The 18,984-nt window shown below is 44.3% G+C and overlaps 1 protein-coding gene across 1 annotated transcript in view; it reads right to left on the bottom strand.

The window, feature by feature from the left end:
- The window catches only part of LOC147015541 (protein lin-28 homolog A-like), a 33,042-nt gene extending 18,074 nt beyond the window's left edge, over positions 1 to 14,968 (bottom strand). The window contains exons 1-2 of the mRNA XM_085850386.1: positions 14,591 to 14,968; positions 10,510 to 10,721 (exon numbers count right to left, since the gene is read on the bottom strand). Of these exons, the coding sequence (XP_085706512.1) occupies positions 10,510 to 10,721; positions 14,591 to 14,609 (231 nt within the window). The 5' untranslated portion in view covers positions 14,610 to 14,968. The remainder of the gene's footprint in view (positions 1 to 10,509; positions 10,722 to 14,590) is intronic.
- Positions 14,969 to 18,984: the final 4,016 nt, after the last annotated feature.

Raw genomic sequence — 18,984 nt, 5'->3', positions numbered from 1 at the left:
TACTGATGGTGCTCCGTGTATGGTGGGGAAAAACAAAGGATTTGTGGCGCTTCTCCGTGAACATGAAAATAGACCCATCCTAAGTTTCCATTGCATTCTACACCAGGAGGCACTTTGTGCTCAGATGTGTGATGGGCAGCTTGGCGAAGTGATGTCGCTGGTCATTCGTGTGATCAACTTTATTGTTGCCCGAGCCTTAAATGGTCGCCAGTTTAAAACACTGCTGGATGAAGTTGGAAATAACTATCACGGTCTGCTTTTGCACAGCAATGTGCGTTGGTTGTCAAGAGGGAAGGTGCTTAGCCGTTTTGTGGCTTGCCTGAACGAAATCCGGACTTTCCTTGAAATGAAAGGGATTGAGCATCCTGAGCTAGCCGAAACTGAGTGGCTCCTCAAGTTTTACTATCTCGTGGATATGACTGAACATCTGAACGAGCTCAACGTGAAAATGCAAGGCATTGGAAATACAGTGTTATCCCTTCAAGCCGTGTTTGCTTTTGAAAACAATCTGGAGCTCTTTATCATGGATCTTCAAACAGGTCGTTTACTACATTTTGAAAAACTGAGACAATTTAAAGATGCATGCACAGCAAGTGAGCCCACTCAAAACTTTGATCTCCACCAGTTAGCTGGCTTCACATCCAGTCTTCTACAGTCATTCAAAGCACGCTTTGGAGAATTTCGTGAGCACACTCGTCTTTTTAAGTTCATCACCCATCCAAACGACTGTTCACTGAACACAGCCGACCTGAGTTACATTCCTGGTGTCTCCGTCAGAGATTTTGAAGCAGAAGTGGCTGACCTGAAGGCCTCAGACATGTGGGTGAATAAGTTCAAGTCACTGAATGAAGATTTGGAAAGAATCGCACGACAGAAAGCAGAGTTGGCGAGCAAGCACATGTGGACAGAAATGAAAAAAACTTCAACCCGAAGACGAGCTGATTATCAAAACTTGGAACGCGCTTCCTGTCACATACCTCACACTGCAGCGTGTGAGTATTGCTGTATTGACCTTGTTTGGATCTACGTATGCATGTGAGCAGTCATTCTCACATCTTAAAAACATCAAGTCCAACCTACGATCACGTCTAATGGATGAAAGCCTCAACGCTTGCATGAAGCTTAACCTCACCAAGTACCAACCAGACTACAAAGCCATCAGCAAATCCATGCAGCACCAGAAGTCCCATTAATGGTGAGTATTATAACAACATTATTTAAAAGAATAAATTCAGAGGCTTATTATACTCACATTTAGTTGAATTCAGTCTTAAAATATATTATATGGCTCTCACTGAAATAGATATCCGAATATTTTGCTTTAATGGCTCTCTGAGTCAAAAACGTTCCCGACCCCTGCTTTAGACCATGGTTCCCAAGGTACGAACGGGTAGATAGTTAGTATAACCAATGTAGTGTTTATTGCTTGTGATGTCCTCCCCAAATCCGACTGATTCGGGTATGAAGTTGCACTTTGAATCACTTCGTGTTGCTCCCATAGATCCGCCCGATTCGTAAAAAAAAACAAAAAAAAGCTGCTGAGGACTGTGGTTGCCGATACAGCTCGAATCCCTCTGTCCCCGAACCCGCAACAAACTGGTGTCAGGAGTGGGATATTTGGACCTGCGGTGCATTTCGAACCCCGGTCATTGAGTACAAAAAAAACGGTCCAAATTTGATTTGATTTTATGCTTGAGCGGATCGGAGGAAAAATTTGCAAATTATAAGGAAAATGGAGTCGCAAAATGGCGGCTCCACCTTGGTGCGACACGAAGCGAGAGAGGGCTAATTATAGCGGAATGAACGGCACAACACGAGTTGGAGGCTCCCAGCCACCGATTCAGACCACGTGGTTACAGCATGTGCCATGGCAGGCGTGGCAGGATGACTACGCGAACATTGGCAAGCTTCAGGCACAATTGGGGGATGTCTTGGAAAAGGTGAAGCGTTATGAAGATTATATCGACGAGACGAAAATTGGAATGGACGAGGCACAGCGGTTGGCAGACGGGTTTCAGAGGGGTTGCGTGTACAGAGGGACACAACGATTTGCCGATGTGATGGAACAAATTCGGTGGCTAAAAGAGGACTTAGCTAACAGAGTCGACAAACGATGTGGGAAAAAGAATTTAGGAGTGTTTTATACCCGTCAGTTGGAAAATGCGGAGCAAACTGAACAAAATAATAGAGGAGGAGCAAATTAGCATCTCCCGGGATAGGAAGAACTTGTAGGAAGAATGGAAAAAAAGCTGGAAAAAGGGAAATGTGAACTCGATTTGGAATTGAAACATCTGAAGGAAGAGGTAAGATCAGGCAATCAGGACAGAGAAAGCCTAGAATGGAAGATAAAAAGAGGAGAGGAACATCTGGAGGAAAGGAAGGAAGAATTGTTGGGAAAGTCAAGACGGTTTGAAAAGCTACAGGAAGAAATGAGGGAGAACTTGGAAGAAGCGGATAGGAAACAAAGGGAACACGAATTGAAAATTGGCCAACTAATGGATGAAAGGAGGAAAGTAGAGGGGAGTACCCATAAGTTGGAAAAAGAGAAGAGCAAACTGAACAAAAAAATAGAGGAAGAGCAAATTAGTAATTCCCGGGATAGAGAGAACTTGGAAGAAGAATAGAAAACAGAGCTGGAAAATGAAAAACGGAAACACGATGTGGAATTGGAACTACTGAAGCGAGAGGTAAGAACAGGCAATCGGGAAAGAGAAAGCCCAGAACGGAAGATAGAAAAAGAAAAGGAATGGCAGGAAAAACTAAAGGAATACAGTAAGAAAAGGGACGAATTGAGGGAGGAAGCATGCGAGAGAGGTGAGGAGGCGAGAGAGGAATTATGGAAAAAAAACTTCTGAGTTACAGAAACACCAAAACAAAGAGACGGGATTACAAAACGAGCTGAGGATGTGAAGAGAGGAAAGAAAGAGAACGGAGAATGAAACGTTAAGGAACCACACTGTGCAGATTGAAGAGTTAGAAGCAAAGTTGGAGTACGAGGAGATGGGGAAAAAACAACGAATGAAACAGGAAAGGGAGATTAACCAATTGAAGGAAACAACGAGATTGGAGAATGAAGAACAAGAGAGACAGTGGGATAAGAAACAAAAAGAACAAGGAATGAAACAAAAAGAAGGACAAGAACGACTAAAGGAGAAAGCAAGGTTGAAGTACGCGGAGATCGTGAAAGAACAACTAATGAAACGGGAAAAGGAGATCGGCCAATTGAAGGAAACTATGAGATTGGAGACTGAAGAGCATGAGAGACAGTGGAAGAGGAAACAAAAAGAGGGACAAGAACAACTAAAAGAGAAAGCAAGGTTGAAGTACGCGGAGATAGTGAAAGAACGACAAATGAAACGGGAAAAAGAAATCAGCCAATTGAAAGAAATGATGAGATTGGAGAATGAAGAACATGAGAGATGGTGGGGTAAAAAACAAAAACAATATGAGTTTGAAATTAATCTACTCAAGGAGGAAGCAAAGTTGGAGTCCACGGAGATGGAAAAACTCCGGAAAGATAACGAACAACTCAAAAAGCTCGGAGAGGAAGAACGACTCGAATGGAAAAAAAAATGGAGCCAGGAAGTAGAACAGCACAATAATATGGGATGTGTGACGTCACCACAGGGAGTAATGTTGGTGGTGCGGGACTTGATTGACATCACTCGTCGGATGACGCCCCACTTGGAGCAAACCCTGGTGATTGAAACATTGAGGGAGCATGCGGGGTTGTTGACGAGTGAGATACATTTTGAGCAGGTCCAGCATGTGGAGCTGACAGCCCAAGAGGAGTGCGGCAAATCAATGATGAGCAACCTGCTGGAGAGAAGCGACTGGAGAGAGGTGACTGGAACGAAGCAGGTATGTGAGTACATGCATACATGATGTGGACGAGGAGCTTAAGGTAGAAATTGAATTTTATGTTCATGAAGAGACGCTGTCCGATGGGGTGCACGTGTGTGTGACCCCTGAATGTGTGTGTGGAGTGCCTATGGGTGAATGTTTTGAGCCCACTGTCCAGACTACAGCACCGGTATGTGCTGCCGAGGCCAAAGAGTGTGTGAGTACTCACCTGGTGGTCGAGAATGTAGGCCTGGAGTGTGAGGCAGTTGGTCAGTACACAGGCAAGGTTGAAGGTGTGGAATGTCAACACATAACCTTGGAATGTGTGCAGCCTGCTGTGTGTGGGAGTCCTGAGCGTGGAATGAGTGGTGACATAGTATAGGAAATAGGTTTGAGGTGCAAGGGGAAATAGAAATGCCACCAGGACAGAACTTGAGCCAGGGGATGGAAACCAAAATGGACAACTCCGCATGGGTTCTTACAGAGTTAGAGGTGCTGCATCCAGGAGCAGTTTTAGATTGGATTTTAGAAATTCAATTTAGAAATTGGATTTTAATTTCTCTATTAGCCTCACAGGAACTTTGGAGTGGAGTGCAGATGAGTGGCAGGCGGCACTGGCGTGTGTCACTTGGTCTTCGGACCTTTCTGAGCACACGAGTGGTTTGGCTGGCTGAGTGGGGTTTATCTGTCTTCAGGGAGTTATGGAGAAGAGGGGGAGGTCATTCCACAGATTGGGGTTTACCTGATCTCCGTGAACCCTGGAGAAGATAGGGAGGCCGTTCCACCTATTGGGGTTTACCTGATTTCCGTGAACCCTGGAGAAGAGGGGGAGGTCATTCCACCGATTGGGGTTTTACCTGACTTCCGTGAACCCTGGAGAAGAGGGGGAGGCCGTTCCACCGATTGGGGTTTGCCTGACTTCCGCGAAGCCTGGAGAAAAGGAGGGGGTAGATCACGGCCCTCATTGAGACGTGACCCCCTTTGAGCCGTGGCGGAAAGGCGGCGGGCTCATGTAATGGGTAATGAGGGATTCGTTCCCTCACTCCCCTTCCAATGAGCCAAAGAAGCAGGCCAAATGGGGATGTGAGAAGAAATTTTGGTTGGAAATTGTACCGAAAGTGATTGCAAATTGAGGGATGACAGAAAGCATAAGAGTAGCACGAGTGGATTTGGGTGATTCTTGAAAAAAGTGGTGGAGACATTACAGGCAGAGCGTTAGACACACCTGAAACAAGTGGATGACAAAGGGTGGCTTGTTTGAGGAAGGATTGCAATGCCTGGTTAGAACCATGCAGAGGTTCCATGAGGCTGGTGAAGAGATTTTGATGTTTCGGTTAAACTATTGGAAATAAACGATTAGGGCACTATGGAGGAGGCCAGCAGACGATGGATGTAGTGACAAATTTATTGGGGTTTTATGAAAAAGTGTACCAGTTAAATTTGATGACCAAGTGGGATCCGGGGGACTGGTGTGTTTTTGTTTTCACATAAACGTGAAAGGTGTTGGATGGTGTTGTGGACTGGGTGTGCGGCACTGTGGAGTGAATGACTAAAGTGTTTGGGTGAATGGCGTGATTGTGCAGATGAGGAGAGTAAGTGCGAACAACGTACCCTGTCGGTAGGAGTCTCCAAACCAGGTTGGTGTAGGTTAGGGGGTCTTCGAGGATTCGACATGGATTCTGGCTGCTGTTCCATTGTGCGGGCGGACTGCGAGGGGTAGGTGCAGGCCAAGGTATGGGGATACTGGTTGGTAGTGTGACATGGTATGGGAAGTTGGTGAGTCGGGAAATAGGGCAGCAGGGCTTTGGGGGTTCCTGGCAGGTGAAGGCTGTCAGAGGTGCCAGGAGAGCACAGTATGGGTGCTATGAGAGCACAGTGTAGGTGCTATGGGAGCACAGTATGGGTGCTATGAGAGCACAGTATGGGCGCTATGAGAGCACAGTGTGGGTGCTATGAGAGCACAGTATGGGTGCTATGAGAGCACGGTGTAGGTGCTATGAGGGCACAGTATGGGGACTAGAGAGAGCCACCACTTAGTTAGGAGCGCCAGAAGCACAATCAGGTGAACCCCGAGGTCGCTGAGTGTCCTTCACCCCCGATTGGAAGCAGGCAAAGAGGCCTAGTAGTAGTCACACTCCCCAGCCAGCGAGTTATGCCCGGCACCACCAAATGGAAAAAGACAAAGAAGGGCCTTGCCCAGGTTTATTAGAATGGAACAGTGTGCCAGGTCGGGAAAAATGGGTCATTAGGATCATTCTAGCCATAGCAGGGTTTGTTGCATTGAACTAAAAGTAAATGGTTAGGTTTGATGGACTCTCCTCCACACCATTCATGTTTCACACCTGGTATGAGTAGTGTTGATGGGAGAAATTGTTGGCAAGGGCCAGGCTAGGTCACCCTCTCCAAGTGCCAGAATGGCCACCAGTATGTCATGAGCACACTTCCACAAAGATAACAGTTGAGTAAGAAACACACCATCCTGTCTGTAGAAGAAAAGAAAAAAAAAGAGAGAAAGAGATAAAAAAGAGAGAGCTTTACCAAAACAAGTCAGGCAAGGAAGGTTAAGGGTACACTCCATCTCACCTGGTCCGAGGTCATCACACCCATTTGCGTCCTCAAGAACACCTCCAAACTGCATTTGTTTACCATCGATATCACCGTGCCACCATTGCTGTGTCACCTGCTGTCCAACGCAGGGCTTGTTACCTGCTGCTGCTTGTGAGTAGACCATATGGGCCGAAGCATTTTTGTGGGCCATTGAGGCCAAAGTGCTTTTGTGGGCCATTGCGGCTGAAGATTTATGCCATTTTGTGGGCTCAGTGAGCCAAAGAACTCTTTGTGAGATTAGGCCACTGGGCCGACTGAACTCAGCTGGTGAGAGGCCAATAAGGCCACGAAGTGAGGAAACCCTCAGGGGTGAATGGACAATACTGCCGGGAGGGGGCATGAAGGAGCGAACACGTGAAAGAACTTTGAACCTTTGAATGTTCTGCTCCTATGCCAATATTGGTGTTAAAAGTAAAATTGAATGCCCTCCCGTTCAAATCCATAATTAGAATGTTAAGTACTGTGCATAAAGTGTAAATTTGGTTGTTAGATTGGTGACCCGACACACTAGGATAGGGACATGCCAATCATACTGTGACACTTTGATTTTTGGAGTTAAGTGCTTCCCATGTTGTGGGTTAGAGTAAATGGGAGATCTGTGCTGTACGTTAGACAGGGCCATTGCCGTGGGCTGCCCCAGATGGAGGCTCGAGAGAGCCTCGGGAGAAAGGTGGGAGTAGTGTTACGGAAATGGCCCTTAGTGCGACAACTAAGTATAGGATTAGCTCAGATCCCCCATTAAATGCCTGTTTTGATAGGTTTTTTGGAATAAGTGACGATGTGTGTGTCAGGAGGTGTAAAAGACTTTATGTTCATACGGTGGTGAAACGAGAGATGATTCTTCTTCCTCTCCTGTACGAACGGGAGGGGAGTGGCTGAGAGCACGAGGTGTGGCCTGGACAGGAAGTGATGCGAAGGGGCGGAGCCTTTGGACAGAGAGTCGCCGAGAGCAGCAAGAGAAAGCAGAAACAAGATCAGTATGTGGAAATAGTGGCGCTCGAAGTGTGCTCGTGTTTGGAAGAGAGAGGAAAAAAGGGACCTGGTGGACAGGTTCAGTTTTGGCGGTTTGAAAACTGCAGGCGGTTGGGAGGAGTGTTCGTGTCTCGAAGTGAGCAAACAAAGGAGTGCTGTGTGTGAGGAACGGCCGGGTTATCGAGGCGTACTCGGAGTCGCTTCGAGGCGAGCGAACGAAGGAGGCACCGTGTTGGATCTGCCGGGAGAGACGCTAACCCGACCTGCACGCCGGTGATTCGACCGAGAGAGGCACTGAGAGGATGAAGTGGGAGTCGGCTTCGAGGCGGGAAGGCCGGAGAGGAGACGCCGGACCTTCGGACGGTCCTTACTTACCAATGGCGCGTCACGTTTGCCGATCCGTCTGTGGAACTCGGACCTTGACTGGGGCCTCGTCTTGAGAACAGGCCAGGCCGGGATTTGTGTGCTGGACCGTGAGAGAGATCAGCTGAGGCTCATCTTCGACCCTACACGAGGTCAGAGCGCGCGGAGACCGCGCACGCGGTAACTAAAGGAGGAAGAATACTGTGCCGCCATCTTGTCGCGCAGCACGTTTGAGCGGGAGTTTGAACCTGTGGACACCACCGCTTGTTACAAACGATATTCGTGCTTTTGGACACGGTCCTCTCGTCCATGAGCCATCACCAAGTACTCTGTGTGCATGCATGCTGTTTGTCTGTCTGTTTTGTTTGCACGTGTTGTATAAGGCATATTTCGTAGAATCCCCTCGAAACCTTTAGACAGTGGTTCCCTAGGTAAGAATGGGTAGATAGTTAGTATAACCATTGTAGTGTTTATTGCTTGTGTTGTGATCCCTGATGTTCCCCAATACATCTGGTTAATTCTTATGCAGTTGCCGCTCTGGATTAATTTGTGTCGCGTCGAGGAACGATCCGTTCGATTGGCATATAAGACCAAAAATGCTTACAGGCTGGTAGACTCCGCTCGGTCACTGACAAAGCCAGTCTGTAACTTGGGGTTCTATCTCCCCAACTGGTAAGGTACAGGATTATGTTGGTATCGCGATTGAAGACACATGACCCGAGGCCTGTGCCAAGCCGGCACGGTTATATGGCGTGAGTTATAGAGTCCCGGAGACGGCGGTGGCGTGGCTGGCACCTAGGATCGGGTCAGATTCCCGCCACCCCGGATCCGCAACAATATGTTACAGAACAGTAATACAGTTTATTGAGTCAATATTTGCATTTTTTTTTTTAATCCAGAAACTTTTTGTTTACTGCTAACAACCCAGCATTAATTTTAGTAATATGCACACACATTTGCCAAAATCAATATATTATGAATTCATTTTAAATATTCCCAGGGATCAGACATTACATCGTTTTTTTCCCCAAGTTGCAAAATACCATTCTCGTTGTCATGAACAATACACCACCATAAAGGCCAAGCCTAGTGCTGGACGTAACGCTGCAATGGAGTCACAAACATAACATCATCATACTATACTGCCATCTTACTAAATCCATCATCCTAACACCGAGTGTCTGGAATACAGCCCATTCAGATATACAGCCTACGGATGTCAGATATAGTCAGATATATGGGTTACGGCATTTAAGTAACATTGTGGAAAATTTTGAGTTCAAAAAATATTTCTTTCTTCAGGTAAAACAATGTCAGGTCGAGGTCGAAATATTTGCTTTTTCAAGATTAATGTCAAAGTTTCTGATTCTGATATACCATACTCTGTGACAGAGAGTCGGTGCTGCCAACGAAGTTTATGAGCATGAATTATACTGGGTGGTTTTCCATTGCCTTTCCAACAGAAGTTAGGGCAGTAATTTGGAATTTGTTCATGATGCTGGCGATAGCTCACCTACTCTTCATGAAGGACACTGTGGGGTCTTTAAAGTCCACCAACTAATGCCAGCAGATGAGACGTCCAGTTTAACGTCCATCCGAGGGACCCTGCCTGTGATGGATCACCACGCCTGAGAAACACCTGGATGACAGTTTATAGCTGGGTCTGGATTTGAAGCCAGGCTAGACAGCTTAAAGGCAAGTGTGTGTACCTCTCGACTATCCTGCAAGCTCAATTTCAGAGTTAAAAACCTTTATCATAAGATTGTTTGGGGGGAAACGACTGTTAATTATAAGATATGAAATTACATTTTTTGGCCTTCTCCAGCCTTCCCCCCCACCCCCACCCCAAGACCTCCCCTCCAACATTTAATCCAGAGGTCATGTCACCACTCCATATATGTCACTCTTCCATAGATAACTCCCAAATATATTTCAAATTCGCAGCATCTACATGTAGCTTCTCACCCGAACTGCCTCTACTCAGGTCCAGCTCTCTCTGTTCTCTCAATCCTCCAACTCTCCCCAGCAACTCCAAGATGTATTTTTGTGTTCTTCCAATAACCCCCTCCTGGTTAAATTTCCAAAATCCAGGCTGACTGCACACCTCAAATCTTCTGTTACGTGCTTCTCCCGTCTATGGAACTTCATTCCTGAGGCTGTTCTGTCTCACTGTTCCCTCCAGGGGTTCAAGCATGCAGTGCACCACCATCTCATGTCACCCACAATATTTGTTACCCTCTTTTAACCCTACCTAATCTAACCATCTTGCTTGTAGATTGCTGTGTTTCCTCCCCTCTTCTCCTGTTTGTTCATTCCCTTTGCTTATTGTGTACGACTGTTTCCCCACTGCCCCCATTGTCAGTTCATCCCCTCTGTCACCTTGCTATTCCTCGATCTTGTAAAGAAAAAAAAATCACATATTGCTCACCTTTCTTGCCACAACAGCAGGAATGTTGTGTATGGACTCAGACTGTCTCCTTCCATCAGGTAAAAACATCACAATATCGACCTCATGCACCACTAAAACCAGATTACCTTGGAAATATAAAGTTTACACATATTGACTGCTTGGAAGCATCCCTTGTATTAACAAATCTTTTCAAATTGAAGTAGGTCGATTTCTGTTCGATCACTTGTGTAATGACCCAGCTTTGAGATTTTTGAAAATTCATACCATTGAGAAAGTTACTGGAAGATCCTAAAGAGTCCCAAAAGAACAATCACCTGATGTACGAAAACATCAACTGATGCTTCCAGGTCTTCTCCACGCTGGGATGTCATGCACAAGAAACCAAATCCAAGCCGAGAGTTAAACCACTTGCAATGCCCAACTCCAGCTTCAGCATTCTCCTCCTCACTCTCTCCATCACTTTCACTCTCTTCCAAACCTCCTCCAATTCCAATCTCCCCAGCTCTCTCTGCTTCTGAGCCTCCGACTGCCAGGAAACAAAATAATAACATACATTCCCATTATTTAAGGCTAAGAACCCTCATCAAAGCAATATAACAGGAACGTACATGTTCAAGTGAAGTGATGCTGATGCAAGCATACGAGTGTTCTTAAATAGACAACACAGTTTAAAATTGAATAAAGACTTCTTCAACATTGGAGGAAATGACATCATGTTCAAAATTGTGACAATGTTCAAAAAGGCTGAATGCCTAAACTTCGTGTTTGTGTCTAAATCTTGTGTCCCAAACCCATCGCTTTCTGTACCCCCCTTCCTGTCCAGGTGGAGTTCTCTCATCTCCTCTTCCTGTCCAGGCTGGAGTTCTCTCATCCCCTCTTCCTGTCCAGGCTGGAGTTCCTCAAGGCAGTGTTCTGGGCCCTGTTCTTTTTCTGGTTTTCATTAATGATCTTTCTTACTCTCTAGAAAATCCTCTTTATCTCTTTGCTGATGACTCCACTCTCTGCTGTACCATCTGTCATCCCTCAGATCAGCAAGCAGCAGCTTCTTCTTTCTCTCTGCAGATCTGGATAAAATCACAAGCTGGTCCAACATGTAGAACATGTCTTTCAACCCTGAAAAAGCTCACACTCTCACTATGTCTCTCTGAAAGGACCATCTGGACCCCCCCCCCATCTACTTACTGAACAATCCGCTTGAAGAAGTCCTTTCATTCAAAATTCTGTGTGTCACTATCTGCCATGATCTTTCCTGAGAAAGCAACATTCCCAAGCTGGCCTCCAAAGCCAGTCGCCGACTGGGCATCCGACATCGTGCAAAGTCCTTCCTTGGAACACCTGAGTTCCTGACTACATACAAAGCTTTCATCTGCAGCCTGGTGGATTACTGCTCTCCCCTCTGGGCTGGTTCTCCTGCCTCTCACCTTTCTCGGCTTCACACTGTGGAAACCAAGGCATTTAGGATCATTGGTATCTCCCGCGATTAGGTTGAGTCTTTGGGTCTCTCACCCTCTCACCACAGGTAGGTCGGTGGTCTTTCTGTCTTCTACCATCTCCTCTCCGACCTCATCCCCCCCGGTCTGTCTGAGATATGCCCCCCCCCATCTTTACGCAGGGTGCTCAAGGTCCGCCAGAAATCCCCTTCTGGTAAAACTACAAAAATCAAGAATCACTGCTCACCTTCACTCTTTCATTCCTCTTTTTTCTCACCTTTGGAACAAACTCCCTCACTCTGTTCAATCGCACTCTTCCCTCCAGGTCTTCAAAACAGCTGTTCACCACAATCTCTGATCTTCCCCCATCCAAAACCACGATCTTTTCTACCCCTGCTAATCCACTCTCAACCCACCTCCTTCAAATTCCCTGCTTTCCTTCCTGAAAGTCCCTGTTGTGTGAGGACCTGAAAGGCTCTGTGGTGTCTATCTTGTTCTAGTCTGTGTACCCTGCCCCCATCTCTCTCCCTTCCACAGATCTCCTTATGTCTCTGTTCCCCACTGTTGTTTCCTTCCCTCTGCCGCCCCTCTTGTCTCCTGCTCCCCTTGTTGTATGTTCTGTGTGTTTGCTCTCATACGAGCCTCGACAGTGCATACAAATATATATGAAAAAAATTGTTGTGTTATTTGTTGTTAACAAACATTATTTTTAACACTCAATTCCCCTGCAGTCCGTTACAGTGCCTCGTATATTTAATTTAATTCTGAATTCACCAAAATTCACTTTGTTTATGTATATTAATGAAGTGATAAGTCACTTTATGGTGAATCTTTAAATATCATTTAAATAGTTCTCGTTAGTTCTGGTCATTTATATAGTTTTAGTTAGTTGTCGTATAAATTTTGCATGTAACACACTATGGCTTTGGGGTATCCAAAGTTGTTGACATCAGCTTTGATCAACTGCACAAATCATAACTACTGTCTTCTTCGCCGCTATATTAATATCTTGAAGTGCAACGTATTACCGTAAGAACAGACAAGTTTTTTCATGGCTTTGCATTGATGGGGCACTGGTCATTAACATCATTCGAGACAGATATTTTGTGTCAGGCCCCATATGTACATGGAAACCGCTTTTTCACACGACAGTATATGATGTCAGATATCATTCCATTCAGTCGTTGTCACCAATTTTAACCTTCGGTGCTGTGTATCATACAAGGTTATAAAAAAAAAAATTTTAAAATAAAATCTTCATCGTTGTCAGAAGTATACAGTTCAGGGATTTTACTAACACCCAACGGTGGACACCATCTGTTCTTCCCTTCTGCATAATCAGTCACGTGCATGCCCTTTTGTTTCCAAATATTTCACTTTTCTCAATGCTCATCCGATATTTGCCTCTTCTCGTGGTTCTGAATCTACAGAAGTTTCATTCTCCTGATGTTGTACATCCAACATAATGTCAAATTACACTTTCAGTCCATAATGCAATTCTTTCTTTCATCGTGCTAACATGCATATGCCCCAACAGCATCTTGGACTCCTCTTTGCTGCTATAGTTGGGATTTGGTTCCAGATCATTCAGTTAGGTTTCCTCCCATTCATTCCCTTGCTTTTGCCCCACGCTGTCCCACTGTTGGTGCGTTTCCCCCATCCCCACTTGTTGCCTCATTTCCTCCATAAGGGTCAATTTTGTAGAAAGTAAAAAAAAAATTAACAATTATTACTGTATATGAATCATTCACAATGGATTTTTGATATGTGCCAAAGGTGAGGTTCGATATTTTGTCGGAACAGAACATTCTAAACAAGCAAATGAGGGAACATGTTCAACATGTGAACTTCAGAATGAGCTTGCAGTTGACAGTCAAACAAAAAGCAATTATAATTACGACTCTGCAGGTAATGCAGTTCTCGGAGAATTACAGGTGAGTTATCAAAGCCCACAAAGCGAAGCCCACTCATCCTCATTGTCCTTTCTCATGCGTCAATCTCATTGTTATCAAAATAGCATCTGTATAAAGCTGGTGAGATGTACAGGCATAACCCAAATAAATTGGAACGACAAAATCAACAACTCAAAAGGGATGCTCTAGTCTAGAGAGATCTAAGTGACGAGGAACTTGGTGATGTGAAGCACCAACAGTTTATATAGTCGAGTCTGGAATCCAACCCAGGCTAGACAGCTCAGAGAGGTCTCTGCACCATCCTGTCCGACAAAGTACACAAATTATTATTTATTTATTTTTTGGTCACGTTCAAGCAAATCACCTAATTTTCTCGACAACAACAACGAGGAATCTCTTGCATGTGAGGCTTTTAATGAAGCTTATTTCCACGTGGTTCTGGTTTCTTCCCGAAATGTAGCTGCAACCAGGTGAGCGGTGCTCTCGAACAATCCGGTGAAAAGGATTTGGAGTTTCGTCGAAGCACCGGCACACAATGGCCTGCCGTTTTCACGACGTACCGTGGGAACATTAAAACTTATACAAATCGTTGTGATTTAATAATATACCGAAGCGTGGAAATTGTTTACTTTGTAATCGCATTTGGAATGCAAGCATTCGGTGACGTCATAGAACGTTTATATTTATAATAACGTCGATTTGAAATCGTTTACAATGTGCAACAAAGACATCTCCATCGATTTGAAGGAAAAAAATCGAGGGGATAAAAAAGGACAAAGATTCAAAAACGTCTCGGATCGAAATGTGGATGAACCTTTCAATCTGAAATCAAATCAAGAAGCACATCGAGAAGAATTATCAACGCTTCCACAAATAGGACGACTTAACACCCGAAAGAGATTTCATTTTTCTTTAAAAACTCCTCTGCGGCCTAGGCTGATGCACCGGGCGGCCGAAAGCACGACCCTCGGCTAGCCGTAGGTGCGAGCATCGCAACGCGTCGCCTCCACGATGCTCACAACCGATGCCGCTCGCGCAACCAGATCACTCACCTCCTCCGAGGCCTTTCATGCTGAGGCGACGAGTGCGGATGGACAGATGCACGGAGATGGAATCCAGGATAAATCTTCGCGTCCCCTTCTCAAATTGTCCTCTTAACACGACATGCTTCCTCCCGGCTTTTTTGTTTAAACACCAAACTGCTCATTAATAGGTGAAACATCGAAGTTTGTTTCTTCTTTTACGGTTTTATCCCTCGTTTGGTTTGCAATTTATTTATTCATTTCAAATAGTACTCCGGTTAAAGGTGAACAAGAGCATTTGGCTATCCCTTAAAGGAGTCTGGAAGAGAGATGGAGAAAGAGGTGAGATGTGGGGAAGAATAGAATGGACATGCGGAGGAGAAGGGAAAAGATGCAAATGAAGGGGTGGGGGTGATTGGGAAGGACAGAAGGACGTGGGGAAGGGGGAATGGGGAATTGGGAATGGGGGATGGGGGATGGGGATGATTATTGAGACAGACATTGAACTGCGTTCCGATATCGCGTTCGGCAACACCTTGACAGCAAAACGAATGGGACGAACATGTCACCTGCCAGCTACTGATATACATACACACACACACACACACACACACACACACACACACACACACACACACACACACACACACACACACACACACACACACACACACACACACACACACACACACACACACACACACATACACACACACACACACACACACACACACACACACACACACACACACACACACACACCACCTGGTCCTCATGCATTCTTGCATTTGACGTATTGAGTGAGACATTTATGGTTGTGCACACAATGTACACACAGACATTTTGCTGCCCACAACATCCAACCTTGTCGTGTCCATTGAGATTTTGAACCAACAAATGAGCAAGACAGTAAGTATAAGGCATCTTGAAGTTAAATTTTGATCACAAACATTGGTGGTAGTAGTAACCTCAGCAATTTCTGTTCACACATGAACAAAATTACATAAGTATACAAAAACGTACATTCTCCTTACATTTGGACATGTCTGTATGTCATGGACAAATTGCTCTCATTCTGGAAAGGAAAGTCTACACTGTTTTGGGATTGCTTCCACTACCCCTCCACCCCCCCCCCCCACCTCTCTCGAAATGATGTTCTCCAACTGTTCCTTAATTTTTGGGCAATTCAGTTGAACTTTCAATCAATGTTTGGGAGCAATTAAGCTGAACAAGTGGAACTTTTACTCTCCTTTCAGGCAGGCTGGTGGTTTAACAGTTAAGGTGGCTGGCTTAAGCTTCCAGGGTCCTGAGTTTGAGCCCCTGATGGCCATTCCAGAACACCAGGTGGGTTGTCTCAGCCTGTCATTCTTCTGAGTTCGGCAAAATGAGTACCAGCTTACTGCGAAAAATGATCCATCCGAGTATCCTGTGTTGTTGCGGTGACCTGTACATGATTGTGTTCCTCAGCCAATGGAAAACTGCCTTTGTGGCCTGATGTGCCTGAAGACTCAAAAGGAGTGCTTCTTTTTCTTCTTCACTACTGTTTGGTTTCAGCTTTCTTATGAGTTTCTCTTCACTTGTTTGTCATTCAACAACTAATCTACGATGTTGGCCATCTTGTTCACCGTTTGCTGCACTTCACTGAATTGTCCCACCGCCAGGAAGGATAAATGCCTCTCCTTCCTTAGGAGCGAATGTCCAACCAAAACACACTCAGGCTTTGTTGTAGTATCAGCTTTAATCTCCACAACTTTAGGATGATGATGCAACACGTGGGAAAAGTAGGACCTGCATGCATGCATATACCAATTTGTTAGGGTTAGAGGGGTTAAGTGTTAAGAGGGGAAGTCGTGTTAAGAGGGGAAGTCATGTTAAGAGGGGAAGATGGAAAGCACCATTCCAAAAGTGATAAATATCCAAACCATCCCACAAATAAACCAAATCCAGTATTAAAGCAATTTAATAACATAGATTGATTCAATCCACCCCAAAATAACAAAATATATAAAATATTAAGCATTTTATTACTTTAAAAAAAAGTGACGCGCATGCCTACGTCACTTTTCGAACAGCAGTGACAACACTAACATATAACAGCGTGATCACTTAATTTCTTGTCTTGCTGATCACAATACTGCATATTACTGGATCCACAATTTTATACTGGAATAGCAGGGATACCTGCACCAGGTGTGGAATGAATTTAGAGTTTAGAAAAAGAGAGCTAGACAGACAGACAGAAAATACAACTTTATATATTTAGATATAAGAAGATGAGTTGTTTATCATGGAGTACAGTAGTACTCCATGTGGAAGGATGACATGGGGGGGGGGAATGGCCCCCCATTCTAATGTGTGCAAAATGATATGCTCATAAACTGCTATATAGTGAAGTCATAAGTATTTAAAAGCTATACCTTATATTCTCGAGCGTTTTCTGAACTACTAACACTTAAAAAGATGCCAGAATACATTGTTAAAGTACCAAACGAGAGATCACTAAATTGCCATTTTGTATTTCTGCTTTTTCCCCTCCAAACACAATGTAAAACTGTAGCCCGACCTACCTCAATAACTGCTGAAGCCATAATGGTGATTCCAAGGCGAGGAAGTTCCTTTGTCTCTGGCCTAGTGCATGCAACCTAAAATTTAAAAACATATAAAACATTAATCGTTTTACAAGGAAAATAAATCAAAAATAAATGTGGACTCAACCAAACCAGGCCCAGATCGTGGGAGGGGGGGAAGATGGAAAGCACCATTCCAAAAGTGATAAATATCCAAACCATCCTGCACATCAACAGAAACCAGTATTAAAACAATTTAATAACATAGATGGATTCAATCCACCCCAAACTAACAAAATATATGAAACATTAAGCATTTTATTACTTTAAAAAAAATTACAGAAAAAAGAAAAGAAACTTAAAAAAAATTGTAAAAACAAAGACTGATGAAATCTCAAAAAAACAAACAAACGAGGTAGGAATGACAGACACCACATTAAGACACCGCAATGTGACATCACAATCCTCTTCTGGATTACCATAATGACATCTTTTGATGTTGTTCCATCACAATTCCACAACAAAAGTAAAATGTCAAATGATGTCATGATGCTAAACCAGAAGAGGATTGTGATTAGATGTCGTATTGTGGCATCGTAATATGGTGTCATTTTTCGTTGTCATTCTTCTTCTTCTTTTTCATCCATCATAATCCCACAACAAAAGTAAAATGTCAGAAGATGTTGTGATGCTAAACCAGAAGAGGATTGTGGTGTCGTATTGTGGCATCGTAGTGTGGTGTCATTCCTACCTTGTTTGGTTGTTTCATTAAGATTTCATCCCTCTGTTTTTACCTTAAAATTTTTTTTCTTTTATATATAGATATAAGAATATTTGTAATACTGCCTACCACTGGGTGACGCTATATGATACACATTTACATAGAGAGAATTGGGGTCCCCTCCACACCCTGAACCCCTGTCCTGTAGCCTGTAGGTTCGAAAATGTTTTCTTGCACCTCCATTTGGCAAGGGGATTCCAACGGTATGCAATATGATGGGGTTCCAACTGGTGGGGTGGATTCTATCGATGGACACACAGACAGAAATGATGTCGCAGACAGATCCAAGATGGCCAACTGGTGGCCATTTTGTTACTTAAATGTGTCCCCAACCATTTCTCAGACATACATGGTCCGATTTTGTTTAAAACTTGGCACAAGCACAGCACATGATGCCATAACGTGCCCCTCACCTTTTTTGTGATCTGATCAAAGATGGCTGACTGGTAGACTGGCGGCCACTTTAATTGTACATAAATATGGGCTAGTCCTTTAACTCCAGACAGAAAAATTACGAAAACAATTGGCACTGTGACATTTTATGTCTATTTTACTTGTTGATGCAAAATTTTATTCTGAAAGTCCCAGCTGGCTCTGAGATACAGCTTGGAAATTGTGAGTGAAAGAAGAAGAAAAAACAAAACAAACAAGTTCCCATGTAACGATTGAAGTTGCATGGTTGATAGCTGTGCACATCTATCTATATAAATAAATGGTGTGTGTGTGTGTGTGTGTGTGTGTGTGTGTGTGTGTGTGTGTGTGTGTGTGTGTGTGTGTGTGTGTGTGTGTGTGTGTGTCCACCATAACTCCAAAACCATGAAACCTTGCAGCCTGAAACTTTGCATGCATAATATGGGAACTCCAAGGGAGTGCATGAATGAAAACTGGGTATTTGGGTAAATTTAAACACCCCCTGTGAAGATAATTAACTTATTTAATCATGAAAAAACAAAAACTGGCTTATCCTTGGTCAGCCCACGTTCACCTCGCAAGGGTCGTAATAAGCTATTTTGTTTTAGCCTAATTAAAAATGTCTTGCCTTGGAACCAGCCGCACAGACCTCTGGTGTACATCTG

Source organism: Eptatretus burgeri, chromosome 12 (genome assembly GCF_056783735.1).
Source record: "Eptatretus burgeri isolate ZD-2024b chromosome 12, Ebu_testis_v1, whole genome shotgun sequence".
Taxonomy (NCBI): Eukaryota; Metazoa; Chordata; class Myxini; order Myxiniformes; family Myxinidae; genus Eptatretus; species Eptatretus burgeri.
Note: the sequence above shows the minus strand (reverse complement) of the source record. Positions and strands in the feature narration are given on the sequence as shown.